General features: G+C 38.5%; 3 protein-coding genes across 5 annotated transcripts; 1 reads left to right on the plus strand and 2 right to left on the minus strand.

Moving 5' to 3' along the window:
• The first annotated feature begins 1,693 nt into the window (after nt 1-1,693).
• Nucleotides 1,694-4,199, plus strand: LOC149936949 (uncharacterized). Its single transcript, XM_090153739.1, has 4 exons — nt 1,694-1,790; nt 3,519-3,634; nt 3,701-3,833; nt 3,899-4,199. Exons 1-4 carry the CDS (start codon nt 1,694-1,696, stop codon nt 4,174-4,176), a joined length of 624 nt encoding a protein of 207 aa, XP_090009865.1. The 3' UTR covers nt 4,177-4,199.
• A 6-nt stretch (nt 4,200-4,205) lies between these two features.
• On the minus strand, nt 4,206-5,953 carry LOC149936950 (uncharacterized). Of its 3 annotated transcripts, XM_090153312.1 has the most exons (4): nt 5,625-5,953; nt 5,442-5,474; nt 5,177-5,347; nt 4,206-5,105 (listed from the first exon to the last, which is right to left on the minus strand). In XM_090153312.1, exons 3-4 carry the CDS (start codon nt 5,288-5,290, stop codon nt 4,224-4,226), a joined length of 996 nt encoding a protein of 331 aa, XP_090009438.1. In that variant the 5' UTR covers nt 5,291-5,347; nt 5,442-5,474; nt 5,625-5,953; the 3' UTR covers nt 4,206-4,223. The 3 variants fall into 3 exon arrangements, with proteins under 3 accessions (XP_090009438.1, XP_090009439.1, XP_090009440.1); XM_090153313.1 differs by lacking the exon at nt 5,177-5,347; XM_090153314.1 differs by lacking the exons at nt 5,177-5,347; nt 5,442-5,474.
• Nucleotides 5,954-7,385: 1,432 nt separating this feature from the next.
• Nucleotides 7,386-8,153, minus strand: LOC149936951 (uncharacterized protein F54H12.2-like). The gene has a single exon (XM_090153740.1). It carries the CDS (start codon nt 8,151-8,153, stop codon nt 7,386-7,388), a length of 768 nt encoding a protein of 255 aa, XP_090009866.1.
• Between the last annotated feature and the right edge of the window lie 6,936 nt (nt 8,154-15,089).

Here is a 15,089-nt window from a genome sequence, read left to right on the forward strand (position 1 = left end):
TTTCCGCTCTTTTTTGAGCAGTATAATTTTCACTCCTCTCTTTCCGCGCTTTTTTGAGCGGTAAAATATTAGCTCCTCTCTTTTTGAACGGTAAAATTTTCGCTCTTCTCTTTTTCCGCTCTTTTTTGAGTGGTAAAATCTGCGCTTCTCTCTTTCCGCTTTGTTTTTAAGCAGCAAACTTTTCGCTCCTCATTTCCGCTCTTTTTTGAGTTGTAATATCCGTGCTCCTCTCTTTCCGCTCTTTTTTGAGAGGTATAATTTTCTTTCCTCTCTTTCCGCGCTTTTGTGAGGTGTAAAATATTTGCTCCTCTATTTTTGAACGGTAAAATTTTCGCTCCTCTCTTTTTTGAGTGGTAAAATCCGCGCTCCTCTCTTTCCGCTCTTTTTTGAGCTGTAAAATCGGCGCTCCTCTCTTTCCGCTTTGTTTTTGAGCAGCAAAATTTACGCTCCTCTTTTTTTGAGTGGGAAAATCCGCGCTCCTCTCTCATTGAATGGAAAAAATTTCGCTCCTCACTTTCAGATATTTTTGAGTGGTATAATTTTCGCTCCTCTCTTCCCCCTCTTTTTGATCGGTAAAATTTTAACTCTCTTTTTTGAGCGGTAAAATATTCGCTCCTCTCTTTCCGCTCTTTTTGAGGGTTGAAATTTTCGCTCCTCTCCTTCAGCTCATTTTTGAGCGACCATATTTGCGCTCCTCCACTTTTTTCTAACATACAATTAACTTAAGTAGCTTTAACTACATCTTCATCTACTTTCTACACACAGTCCCTAGGTATATACAGGGATTCAATTCTTATGTATCTAAATTATTGCCCTTTGGTATCTATCTTTTTTTGAGGGGTTATATCTGCGACTTTCCTTATCTGTATCTTTCTTGTTTTGGTAGTTATATTTTAATACATCGATAAAAGATATACCAGGTACAAAGAGTGAAAACGAACGTAATTATGTTTTTAGTTTGAATAAGCATTATCTGGGTTTCTTTTAGGCATCTCTTGGCGTTAAGAGCTTGCCAATGGACATCACACCAACGTTTGTCTGGTAAAAACCACCCTGAGCCTAGTTACCTTCCCCCGAGGAAACGTTTCTGAGAGAAACACTGAGCATTGTTAACGTTTGTAGTGGACAGGCGCCTTTTTCGTAAAGTGGGTACTGTAGGCATGCGGCCCCCAAAAATCACTTTTCAAGCGGTCCCCAGTCGAACTAAAGGGTAAATTTGGTCGAGGCCCCGTGAGATAACACCAATCCACCCCTGGTCAGACTTTAAAAGAAACACCTACTCTTAACATGACGGACATCGTCGTTTGCCGTCATAAATGTAACTTAATTAGTATTTCGCATAAATGCAGGGCCGGATTAAGACTTTAAGGGGCCCTAGGCCCAAGTTTATTTTGGTGCCCCTTTTCTCAATTATAATTGAGAAATGGAAGGAAAATTCATTTTAGTATGTCGTCAGGGGCTAGACGGCAGTGAATGTGACAATCAAACGTTTTTGGTTTATAGGGGTGGACGCATTTACTAAAATTAGCCCGGAAAATATTTTGTGAAAAGCAAATAATTAAAGTTTTGTACTTTTATTTTTTTCGACCCTCTTGGTGCCCCTTGTAGGCTTGGTGCCCTAGGCCTAGGCCTATTCGGCCTATTGGTTAATCCGGCCCTGCATAAATGTGTCGGTACTATTAATACGGTAAGTATGGTGACTACCGCCGAGTTCAGTGTTTCTCCATCTTTCCACTACTATCCTATCATAAAGGAAGACGACGAAGTGGTCGACGATATGACATGGGGAAGTGAGGTCGGCGCTAGGGCATGGCGACAAAGGCGACCGCCTAGAGCGCCGCACTCAGCGGCAGCCTTCGAAATAAGCTATTTTTTTTACTTGTCCTTATGACCAGTGACCCTTTAGATTATTCATTATTAAACTGGTCCTTGTGACCAGTGACCCCCTAGTTTATGAATTATTAAACTGGTTTCATATAAAATGTTCTATTGTCATTTTATAAGCCTAAAAAACCTATACTACATGTTTATAACATTAATTTTACAGGTATTCAAAATAGTTAACTTCATTTTATGAGTATCACAAGAATAGTACAATATAGTACTATCTCACCTAAGACTGGAAGACCCTCGTAATTTACCGTATTATCTCTCTCTCTACTCTAGAGAGAGAGAATACGGGGGGAAAGGAACTAGAGGATTGAGGGTTTGAGGCTTTGAGGGCAGAAGGGGTTCGACTGTTCGACTCGTTCGTGGGATACGAGCGAGGGACTCTGCATAAAGCCTCGACGTGCGCACACGGCGGTAGTACGCAGAGTCGCGGTACATAGAAATCCGGTGTATAGGGAAATCAAAATTGAGAGAAACCTTGAATTAATAAACTGGTCATCTCCTATTATTTTATATTATTTCGAATTTTTAAACTGGTCACCTTCTATTTTTTTGTTATTATTTTGAATTAATAAACTGGACACGTAGACCAGTGACCCCCCAAATTTTCAATAAATAAACTGGTCTGAGCAATTAATAAACTGGTCTTTGACCACCTGACCACCGTTATTTCCAAGGCTGCTCAGCGGGCCTTATTGGGGGCCAGCATAAATCCGTCAAGTGGGGTAGCCGAAGTCTGGATCCGGAACCCCCCTTTTTTACGCCACTTCCCCGCACTTAGCGACATGTTTTGGGATCCCGCAGTTAGCGACTCTTATTGGTATCCCGCACTTAGCGGGGGTTTCTGGTTCCCCCCGTACTTAGCGACATGTTTTGGGATCCCGCAGTTAGCGACACTTATTGGTATCCCGCACGTAGTGGCAGTTTTTGGTTCCCTCCGTACTTAGCGACACTTATTGCTATAATGCACTTAGCGGCGGTTTTTGGTTCCCCCCGTACTTAGCGACACCATGGAAGAAAAAGTAAGGGAATCGAATTCTTTTACAAAACTCTACCCTGGTGTTGATGCCGAACTCCCACAAACGGGAGGATGGGGTGGGGTGAAAACAGAGGGGCCGCATCCTGGTAAATTTTATCACGTGACCTGCTAGCTACTTTGCGCCATCTATGTAATCCAATATCTCGAAAAAAAATATTTTCTCTTCCCTAGATAAAAGTCCAAGGCTTGTGTATGGTTGAATTTGTGACAGTCTTGTGTTATTCGCGTTAGAAAATTTGTCACTTTATATAACATTTATAAATATGGGCAAGTACTGTGTCTATAAAACTTGTAAAAGTTACAGTAATTCTAATGAATCGGGTGCTCAAGGTATAAAATACTATCCAATACCAAAACCCCTAAAAAATCTTGAGAAGTGTTTAGTATGGGTTTCTGCTATCAATAGATTAGATATAGTAACGCATTATGATGTAAAACCACATCATTATGTGTGCTCAAAACATTTCATTGGCGGAAAAGGACCTTCTAATGACCATCCCAACCCTATGAAAGAGTCTGAACAGGTAAAAATTGAATAGATATATTAATTCATTGTAGCAGCTACTTAACTCGTACCATTTTTATAAAGAATACTCTCTATTTGGAGCATTCCTACCCAATGCAAGTCACAATACAAATTCATTTATTACTAAAAGAAAACCAGCTTTGGCACCCTTTAGGACGTTAGATGATTGGAGATTTAAGGTATGTAGTAAAATTAATTGTAATAATTAACTGTTTATGTTTCATTAAATAATTTAAAAATTTCAGTGGCTCACAGATGAATTCCTGGGGTATTTAAATGAGTGGGAGGAAGAAGTCAGCCAATTGGAAGTTGAAGATGGATTTGATAAAACAAAAATGTTACTGAGTAGGGAAACGCTTGAGGGAATTAGAATAACAGGTATAAATACAAAAAAAATGTTCATACATTCAAAAAATATAACCTTATATATAATGTCTTTTCAGTATATTCTTCGATTGAAATTGTGAAATTTTTACTAAATAAGGGAGCACCATTTGTCTTAACGGCAAAATTAAATCAAGATTTACTAGAAAATTATTTCAGTCGGCAAAGAGGATCTTGTGGTTCGGGTGAAAACCCAACGGTCAACCAATATGGACAATCTACAAAGCGGCTAAAATTAATGAAATCTTTAATGACTAAGGTAAAAAATGGAAATTGTACTAAAGAAAAAAGAGCCAAAAGGAGGAAAAATGTTCGTGATCAACTAAATGCATCTTAAACATATTTTTTAATTATTTTATTCTCAATCCTTATAATAAACATATTTTAAGTTGTCTTTTTCTGAGTTAAAACTTTAAGTTCTTTTCTAATTCCACTGCTTGTTAAACTGTCTCTCTTGGCAATTTGGAATTCATTTTTCAATTGTCTAGTCAAACCTTTTAAATGGCAATTAATAAGAATTGTAAAACATTTAATTTTGGCACAATGGGAATTTTCTTTTTCACACCCCCATAAGTTATCCCAAATTTCATTTATCACACAATTTTTTTCTAAAGTTTCAATAATTAATGAGTTTCTTGTTTCATTAACTTTTAAAGGAACATCACACTTAGCAAATGGTGATATCACACCGCATACCTTCTCAAAAAAGGCAAATGCTTGTTTCGAGAGGAAAAGAGATCCACCCCTATCTTGTTTTGTGGTCCATTTGTGGAAATCTTCATTCGCTTGATTTTTTTTAACTAGACAATTTTCTGAGAAAGTAGGACACTCGTATAGCCCAATTAGTTTGTTAATAACATAACCAGCAATTTGGTGAATAGTTTTCAATTCTTTTTTTTTGGTATCTTCTGGACTTAGATTGCTTGCTGATGTTTTAGATTTTTTTAAAATCTTGGGTGCAGTTTCACTAGTTTTTTTAATTTCATTTTCCAAATAATTTTTATGGATTTCATTAAAAAGCCGCTGACTAAAAATTGCGGTTACTAAGTCCTGTCTATTTTCATTTAGTTCTTTGAATGGCTTAATGACCGTTAATGATTTCTTAACTTCCTCTTTAAAGTCTCTATTGATGAAGAGTTTGTGTCTATTTGCAGTGAAATTCTTTTTATCCATTAGTCCGGATGTGTCGGTGAAAATAGATAAATAATCTAATGCGTCATCTGATATTTTGCTTATTTTTTTTTCCTTTATTGCTTCTAATGCATCCTGTTTAAATTAATGCGGAAAATCAATATTATAAGAAGGAAATGAACCGCAGTTTCACTATCACCACCTACCGCCTCACGGGGAAAACCGCGAAGCACTGTTCGTACGTTACCCATTATTAGGCTTAATTTACTTTTCAATTGATAATATTGAAATAATGCCTGTATTTCAAAACACGCACTCATGGTTTTAACTGCTGTTCATTTACTTCTGATATTAGCCCTTAAAAACTTCAAAAAATCCTAATAAAACAAATTAGCTTTTAAAATAGCAGAACATACGAGACAAGAACTGGAGATTCTTGATGTCCACCTATGTATTTATCTAAATACTTACAATTACTGATTTTGGCCTTCCAATATAAGTTACCTTATATAAGTTAGAGGCATTAGCAAGTATTGCCGGTAAGTTATCTTTTAAAAATTGTTTATCAAAACCAATACCTGAAAAAACATTGTTAGATTAGCACTGTAATTTCATGAATCTCAGAAAGAAAAACAAGGCCTAAATATTTCTTACCTTTATCGATGGCTCGCTGCTCTGCTTTTGTTGGTTTCTTTAATTTACAATTTATATGATAATTATGATCACCTAAATCCATGATTAATTAAATAAAAGAAATTCGAATCCGGGCATGAATCGGAATATTACTCTTCTTCCACGTGTTTACTAAGGCAATACCGTGAATTTCGTGAAAAGACTCGATAGAGGTCGTTAAGTGGTTTTACTCCAGATTTACGTCACGATGACGTCACTAAAATTTTACCAGGATACCCCTCTTTTTCCTCCCCTGAATTCTCCCACCTGTGGGTGTGAGGCCTTACGGATAGAGAGAGAAGCACGCTTTCCTTTCGATTCCCTTACTTTTTCTTCCATGGCGACACTTATTTGTATCCCTCACTTAGCGGCGGTTTTTGGTTCCCCCCGTACTTAGCGACACGTTTTGGGATGCCGCAGTTCAGGGCCGTAACCAGGGGGGGGTGGTCTCGGGCAGTGCCCGCCCTGAAACGTATGGTTGTATGTACATTTTTTTTATTTGTTTCTATTGCGTGCCCCCCCTGAAATCAAATCCTGGTTACGGTGCTGCCGCAGTTAGCGACACTTATTGGTATCCCGCACTTAGCGGGGGTTTCTGGTTCCCCCCGTACTTAGCGACATGTTTTGGGATCCCGCAGTTAGTGACACTTATTGGTATCCCGCACTTAGCGGGGGTTTAGGTTCCCAACGTCCTTAGCGGCACTTATTGGTTCGTCCCCTCTTTTTTCCTTCAATTGCGTTGAGAGAAGGGGCCCCTTTTCAGGGATAGCCTAACCTACGACATCCAAACAGAAGATATCTACGCCGATTTACAGAAAGATTCCAAACTCTTTGATTTTTCGAGCTACCCTGTCGACCACCCTCTTTTCAACAACGCCAACAAAAAGGTCATGGAAAAAATGAAGGACGAAATGGATGGTGTCCCAATTCGCGAGTTTTGCGGTCTCCGGCCCAAGATGTATTCCATCTTATCGGAAAAGGGGGAAAAGAAAACAGCGAAAGGAATTTGCAGACGTGTTGTTAAAAATAAGATCAGGCACGCTAGTTATTGCGATTCCTTGTTTCAAAATAGGGTTACAACCAGCACCATGTTAAGAATTGCTAGTTCAAAGCATAAAATTTTTACTATCTCACAAAATAAAATAGCTTTAAATCCATGCGATAACAACAAGTATATTTTAGGCAATTGTGTAAGTTCTTTATCATACGGTCATAAGTGGATCAAATTAATAAAATAAATGTTTCATTGATTTTAAAATATTGTGAAATAAAAAAAAACCATGAATTTTATTGAAAATTTTGAATACATAAATTCTTTAATCATCTTATCATTGTCATGTTTATTTCTTGAAAATCTAGTCACGATATCAGACATTTTTACACCCCGACAGCGATTAAGGGCAAAATACACGCAAAAGCCACCACACGTCGCACTGAGGTTTCCCTGCAGTTGTAATGAATTAAAAGTCACAGTTTTACTATTTCTTTCGACAAAGTCATTAAAGCGAAACATATCAGGACTGTTTCCGAAGGAGTCGAAATGCTCAGCGTTATGATTACTTGAAAAGTACAATGCAATCCAATGCTCGCCAGAATTCTTTGATGTCGCCGTGTTTACGATATAAAGAGATGGGAAAGTCGTAACGTATTTAGGTAACTTATCCGCGGCGAAAACTCCTCGAAATAAGTCTTTAGTGAATTTATCCTTTTCCATAATTTTAGTTAGCTGAAACGTGTCCATTTTTAGTTCAAAAGTACGGTTCTGTTTTTATCAACTTCAATCAGACTCTGAAATTCCGCGTAGACAATTACGGCAATAGTTTCGGGTAAAGCTGAAGCGAATTTTATTTCAAGCCTTAAATTTCCATTTCTAACTAAATGAAAATGAGCGGCGTTGCTCATCAAATCAGCCGTCAAATCGTACACGAAAAGGCAGTTCCCACCAACGTAATCTTCTCGACTTATCTGATTTCCTTCGTCAATATTCCACTGACCAGTTTGAAGAAATAAATTAGCGTAAGCCTGTATGTAGCTATTCTCCGCGAAATTAGGAGTAAGCGGACGATGGGGAACGCTGTTTCCGTCCACAAACAATCCAATATGGTTTAAATTAAAATGCTGAAAGTTATTTGGGGATAATTTTAAATCTCCTAGGAACGCGGTTTGACTAACCATCCCAATGACGACCTTATTGGGAATCTGTCCGGTAAATAAATGATCTTGAACCACACTCATGTTTCCATGGGGGATCGAAAATGAAGTGCATTCGGTGCGCGTAATGGGGTATTTAGCTCTAGCCATCTGCAATACTTTCGCGTGAGATAACGGTATTTCCGGAATTAATTTAACTTTCCTTAGATATAACGAGACAGATTTGATATCCAATTTGCATTTGACATCAGAGTGTAGACAAAATTCCGTGTTGGGTTTCCCGAGGACAAATTTTAAATCCACTAAGTTTAGGAGATAGCGAGGTTGCTGACAAATGTCTAGATGGAGAACGCCGATCATATCGATAATTCCCTTTCAAGCAAATTCCGCTCTTTTCAAGAAGCTTTCGTTATTCCGAAAGTCATTAAATTTGCTCGCCGTGTCACGATAGAATAAGGAGCTGGTCAGGTGACTCGTTTTAGCGGAGTCACCGAAAGTTAGCATTGTTTGAATCATACTTTTATACGGATAATTTTGAGCCGAGGGAGTGACTGATTTTTCGTTTAAAAATAAATGAACTTCGGGAAAGAGGCTATGCAAAAACAAATTGACGGGTGCGATATTATCCGCTGCCCTAGTAACCGTGCCATCCGCTGCAATCACGGCTGCTTTAGGGTATGTTCCATTTTCTTTTTTCACTTCCACCTGAACGTGAAGAAGAGTCTGCGACAAGTCCACGTACGCTTCAGAATTTCCACTAATACAAAACGTTAACGCCGATTTGTTGGTAATGCTCGAAATGGGATTGTATTCGACCCATTCGCCACCGATAATTCCCGTTTGCGATAACGGGACTTGAAAAAGGTCCAATTCGGAATTCACGCACCCGCTCGAGTGAGGATGTAACAGTGCCATTATAATTTTTTATGAATATATGTCGGAGTAAGAAAGGCACGATGTTTTCTTCCTCTTGGCTTTAGTTCGAGTGGATTTTACGGGGTCTAGCGCGCTTCTTTTTAAGTCCAGATCCCATCATTTGTTTAACCGCTTCGGCGGCTGAAAATAAGGCTTCTTTGCCGGCGGTCTTTGATCTAGTTGTCAGGGCTGCTTTGATTGGAATACCACTCGCAACATCCGTAACAACTTTCGCACCGGTATCCAAAAATTTTCGTCCTAAGAACTGGGCTCCGCGTCTAAAAAGGGGCATGGCGCTGCGGAATGCCGACGCCAGTATATTACCTAACCCATACCCTCTCTGAACACCGACACCCCGATACACGGGAATTGATCCGTATCCAGCCTGGTTCAAATAGTAGTTTTCGTAATCGTTTACGGTGGGATTGTACCGCGAATACCTCATGATGTTTGTCGGTCGTCACTGTTCACTGAAATGAACGTTATTCCTTCCCGGTCACGGTATTATAGAGCGAGCCAAGCCCTCCGCGGTTTGAAGTGGAGGGTAACGTGAACCTTCCCGCGTTCGAATTGGACAGGGTTTCCTAATTCGTCCATAATGTTAACTTCGATAGTTTGTATTTCCGAAGAAGCGACGGGTAGATAATGAGGTCTAGAGAACTCCACGTCCACAATTTCTCCGTCTTTTCCTTTCGCACTGACAATACGCAAAAGTGGAACGTTGCTATCCCCCACGATCGTATTTTTAACGACGTCGGAATAAATAAATAAAGAGTGTAATCCGGAATCCAAATCTACCATATACGGCGCTATCATGGGATCCGTAATTATGATATTTTCTTTCGGTTCCAACGTAAATCCTAGCATGGTTGCTATGTCTCCGGGTATGTCAACTTTGAATTTATGTCCCGACGCGATCGATTTGAAATCATAACCAGATGAAACGGAAACACGTTTTAATCGTTCATCGTACTTAAACAGTATACTTTTATCTACGTATAACATGTCCAGTAATTCGTGAATTGTCAAAAAACTTCCTTTGGGTATAAGAGCTACTATTTCAATCGATTTATCGTCAGTGGGCCAAATTCGAATCGCACTATCGTTCTTTACATTATTCCAAGTCCTAGGATAACTTATTTCCGTTAATGCTACTTCGTAAAGGCCGTTTAGTTTTACCATCTCCGGGAGATACGTTCTAAATTTACTCGTCGTATTATTAGGAAAGTATTTGGTCGACGAATCGGATGGTAACGTGATATAGAAACTCATTTTAAATCTACTTCCTGCACCCAACTGTCAAACTGTGGACCGTATCCTCGCCAACGCACAAATAACTCTGTGGTATTATCCGATTTTCAACTTTTTCTTAACACGTTTTTCTTCGCCAAAGAAATTCGATAGCGTATAAATTATCCGGGTTCTCCCGAAGACTCTCTCTGATTCCTCCCACACCGAGCGTGAAAGAACGGTAACGAAACCCACGAATAAGCTTTTCAAGGGCGTTTTGATTCCCCATTGTTATTGAATGAGGATTCACCTTCTCGTAAGCGCTTTGAATGACGATGACTTAAAGGCGACTCTGCACCCCTAGGCTCGACGCGCCGATGAGTCGCTCGTAAGAACTATCGGCTTCTAGTAGAAATTAGAAACCCCGTATACATTAGACGGCTAGATTGCCGACTGAAGCTTCGAAATCATTCGATTCCCCACGTTCTTCTTTAACGCTCGACTATGACTCCCGTTGCCACTCTCGTACTTTTACTCCCGCCGAAACATGAGAGCTTATTTCGATTTGACGTTTCAATTTTTCGACGGTCTCTTTCGAATTCTCGGTACCGGTGAATGTAACCACATTGAGCCGGTACTTTTCAAGGGCGTTCAAGGTTGATTAAATCCCCATAGAGAATCAACGGGGAATCATATATTCCCTGTACAATCCTATGGGAAAATGCATTTTCCGTGGGGCAGTTCTCTCATTTTTATATTACTCATGCCCCCCCCCGAAACGTATAGTCGTACGTACAAATATATATATTTTTTGAATGGCGTGCCCCCCCCCCCTCCCCGAAACAAAATCCTGGCTACGCCACTGGCCCCTAGATTTCACGGGCCCTGGTAATTCATACCGGCTTCCCCCCCTCTCTTTTTGGGCCTGTGGACTCCATCCCATTTCAGCAGCTATAGCGGCATTAGCCGCCAATGGGGGATATTACACTCTTCCAAAGTGTACAGCTGACGGAGTATTTATTGTAGGACTGCTAAGTTACGTTGCGAACTACCCACCGCGTCGTGTTTGCTTTCTCAGCTACTATCTTTTCCATGGTACCCAAAAAATGACCAGTACTATTAATAGTAATGCCCATGTTCTTATACTGGTCCCCCTTCTCCATTTGCTTCCCGTCGAGAAGGTACGACCGCTCATCACCAGGCTGTGTAGAAAAGGACATTGTATTTGACTTATCCATGCTAAATAGTAAGTTCCTACACTTGGCAAAGGCCGAACAAATGTCAAGTAGCTTCTGTAAGTCGTCAGGGTGATTTGCATAAAAAAGGCAAGACACACAGTGGTCCTTATACCCACGGCAAACTTCGACCGCGCGTATCGCGCTTTAGCGGCCGCAACAATCGTTTAGAATTCTATGTTAGTATGAAGGAATACTTCATGCAATAAACATAGAAGCAAGAACTAACAGTCGTGAGGTAAATTCTGTAAAAAGCGCCATCTGAAATAACAATTCGAAATTATCAAAACGTATTTCACGACATATACTGATGGCTAAAAACAACATACAAAAAAGAAGCAGCGCGGAATTTGACTTTGGCTTGCCGAAATTATAATTACGCACAAACGTATCTTTTCATAGGTAGGAGTAGTTTTAAATATTTTATATTATTATTTATAGACCTATAATTGTTTTAAACTATAGGTTTCCCTTCTCTAAACCCAAAACACTCTCAAAATGGATTATTGCCGTCAACCGTGATAACTGGCTTCCATCTGAAAACGATTTTGTTTGTTGTGTTAGACGCGAATATCGAAATATTCAATGGAAAACGGAGACTTGTACCAAACGAAATTCCGACTGAGAATTTATTTCATGTTGAAGTAGAATCTTCAAAGGATATCTCTCAAAACGTCTAACACATATTTCGTATAGATTTAACTATAAATATTAATCTATTACTACCATGCGGAAATTACTGTTACAAGCAGTGCATTTTACATATCTAATATTTCAATGGGGAAAATATAGGGATATTCCACCTTAAAGTTGAAATATCATTTTACTATAACCTAGTAACCTACTTTATAAGGCTCGGTCAAATATTATTTACATTTTAAATTTATTTTTTATATTTATTTTAATTTAATTATAATTTTTTATTTTAAAATAATATAATTTACGATTTGTCTACCTTTCATTTTCAACGAAATAATATATTTATTTGTATGATTAAAATTAAAAAGCACCTTCATCAGATTATAGTCCAAGAGCCCTTGACAAAATAAGCATGTGATAAGGTGCACGATGGGTCAAGGAATTTTTTAATTAGGTTAGTGATTTGTAACAAAGAGCTGTTTGTCTTACTGGTCAAAGTGGGGGTTTTCCAGAACCACGTGACGTCACTTCCGGTGACCTTGAAAATTGATATAACCTGATATTGGTATCATTCGATTGGTCTCAACGTGCTCTTACCAAATATCGCTAAATTAACCTACAAATCTGAACCAAACGGCGTATAAGACTAAAAATGTAATTTTGTCTAATACATGTAAATTTGGGAGGGGCCCGAAATTAGTTTTTATAATCTTATAAGCCTCTTGGTTCAGATTTGAAGGTTAATTTAGCGATATTTGGTAAGAGCACGTTGAGACCAATTGAATAATACCAATATCGGGTAATATCAATTTTCAAGGTCACCGGAAGTGACGTCACGTGGTTCGTATTTCCGGAAAGCCCCCACTTTGACCCGTACGACAAACAGTTCTTTGTTACAAATCACTAACCTAATTAAAAAATACCTTGACCCATCGTGTACTTATTTTGTCATGGGCTCTTGGACTATTTTTCCAATCACGTGGGATTATTTAATTTCTTATTTAATCGTGTTACCGATAGAAGGCGCTTTCCGCAGTTTTTACCTCATGACTACTAGGTCTTGCTGGCCACGCACTCCCTGTAAAATCGGGGATCTATTTTATTTAGGAAAGTACCATAACAATTTCAAATCATTACCTAAGTACAGCCAACTCCAATCACGATAAACATCGAAGTTGGATGTCATTTATAGCGGCCGTTACAGCCAACTTCGATCACGGGCGAAATCGAAGTTGGCCGTACCCAGTTAGCGCCCCGGTTCTTTTTTAGTTAATAATAATAATACACCACTGTATATACTTAACTGTGCAGTAGCACACCAGTAAAAATAACCTCATTCTCAATAATTACGGTGGGCATATATATAAATCTCACCTACTGACATCATACCATAGTATTTTCTAAACAAACATCAACATCTTTAACAAATCTACTACATTTCATTTATATATTTTTATATCCACTGAAGTAAGTCCAATTAACCGAATCCTATTTCATAAGTACTACTGTACTAAATAAATGGCCAAAAATCATATACACTCTTTTCCCCGATTTTTCGCAGGGCGCGTCCATCTTTAGTTTCCCTCTTTAACCAAGGATTCTTTATAAAGAATCCTTGCTTTAACCCCCATTCTCCATACCCTCTGCCCAAAGACCCAAGCCTGGACTGATGGACTCTCCTTTGCGGGTGGAGGACTGGAGGTAATAGCGAACGCGCGGGGGCAAACAAGAGAGGGGGAAGGCGCGAAAAAGAGTGTTTTGTACAAATACAATTGATATAAATTAAATATTAATCCACTGGGATAATAATCAAGGCACCATCTTAGGTCTAATATGATTCTTATCGGAAAATTTCAAATACCTTTAATTTTGTTTTCTTTGTTCTGTAAGGGTGAGTAACAATTGGATAATATCACTTCGTAGCTTTAGCCGTGGCTGCCATGTTGTTAGTCAATTATTTATCAATAAGAAAAACCGGAATGACCAGTTCCTTGTTAAAAGACAACACCCCCTAAATTACTCAAACCAAGTACATTAAGGTAAACCTAAGAGTTATTGAGTTTCTTTAAAATTTGAGTATTTTTAATTATTGTTGTACCTCTACAAATTTAATCATTTTATTATAAATCGGAAAAACAATGTTAATTAGTCCGTGTTCCATGGCTCTGAAGGCTTTATTTCACCCGTCACGTACTCTACTTCACCGTACAATTTATTTTTGTAACCTTTCAGAATTCTAATGGTTTTGACATTTCTTTCTTAAAATTTCCAACGGCAGCGTGCATCAACGGTCGAAGAAGTAACCTTTCAAGAATTCTTGGGATTTTGTGACAATAGGTACTTTAGTTTTTTTGTTTTTCTTTATTTTTATGGATTGTTATTTGTCAGGTATTACAGTAATGCCCAAATTTTCACCGCAGTTTATTATTTAGAAAGATATGATAAATGAAAAATATTTACTTGCAAGCAATTTTTAACTCGCAAAATACGACATATTTCGAGATTCTTCTACCTGTTGGATGAAGTAGGACTGATGACGAAATAGATTTAACGGCAAGATATGACTAAATATTATAAATATTGAGCGTTTAACGATCGACGATTTTACGCTATTTTGATTCGCAGAATAACCTAAGGGCATAAATAACCACGTTATCGTCTCTAGCAACGTTGGGATATAACCTCCTTAATTTGTCAGTATCCTAAATTCGTAATGCGGCAGAATACACGACCATGGATTAAACAACCTCCATGACACGACGAAGATTCAAAAATTTGAATCATAAATCCATCGGAACTTTTACCTGCAAAAAAGGCAGGGATTTTTCATACTATGTAAATATTTTCCGTTATCGTTCTGAAGCAGTTAGGTTAAAGCATTAGTAACATCATAACAGTAGTATGGAAGATGGGTAAATGTTTTAATTTTTCCTTAACTGATACGTCAAACGGTCAAAGAAAATCAAACCCTTTAAATTTCACGAACATTTTAGCATGATTTGGTATTTTTAATTGAAGGGTTATTCAGAATTGTCATTGAAATCTTAATTTGAAGTTGGCCGTCCGCTACACTTACTATTGCCGTTAACCTCTGCAAGATTTTATGGAAAGGGAAAACCCCTTTAACCAGGGAACTAGCAAACTCTACGTAGACGGAGTTCTTACGAGTTCTTACCCAGTGCCGCAAGCTGGAAATGAGCCCGGCTCCTTTTGCTGCGAGGCGGAAGTGATAACCACTCCGCAAACCTAATCAAGATCTCATTAGTCCTTGGAGCTC

This window comes from Leiobunum rupestre, chromosome 7, assembly GCF_980474605.1.
Source record: "Leiobunum rupestre chromosome 7, qqLeiRupe1.1.hap1, whole genome shotgun sequence".
NCBI classification, from domain to species: domain Eukaryota; kingdom Metazoa; phylum Arthropoda; class Arachnida; order Opiliones; family Sclerosomatidae; genus Leiobunum; species Leiobunum rupestre.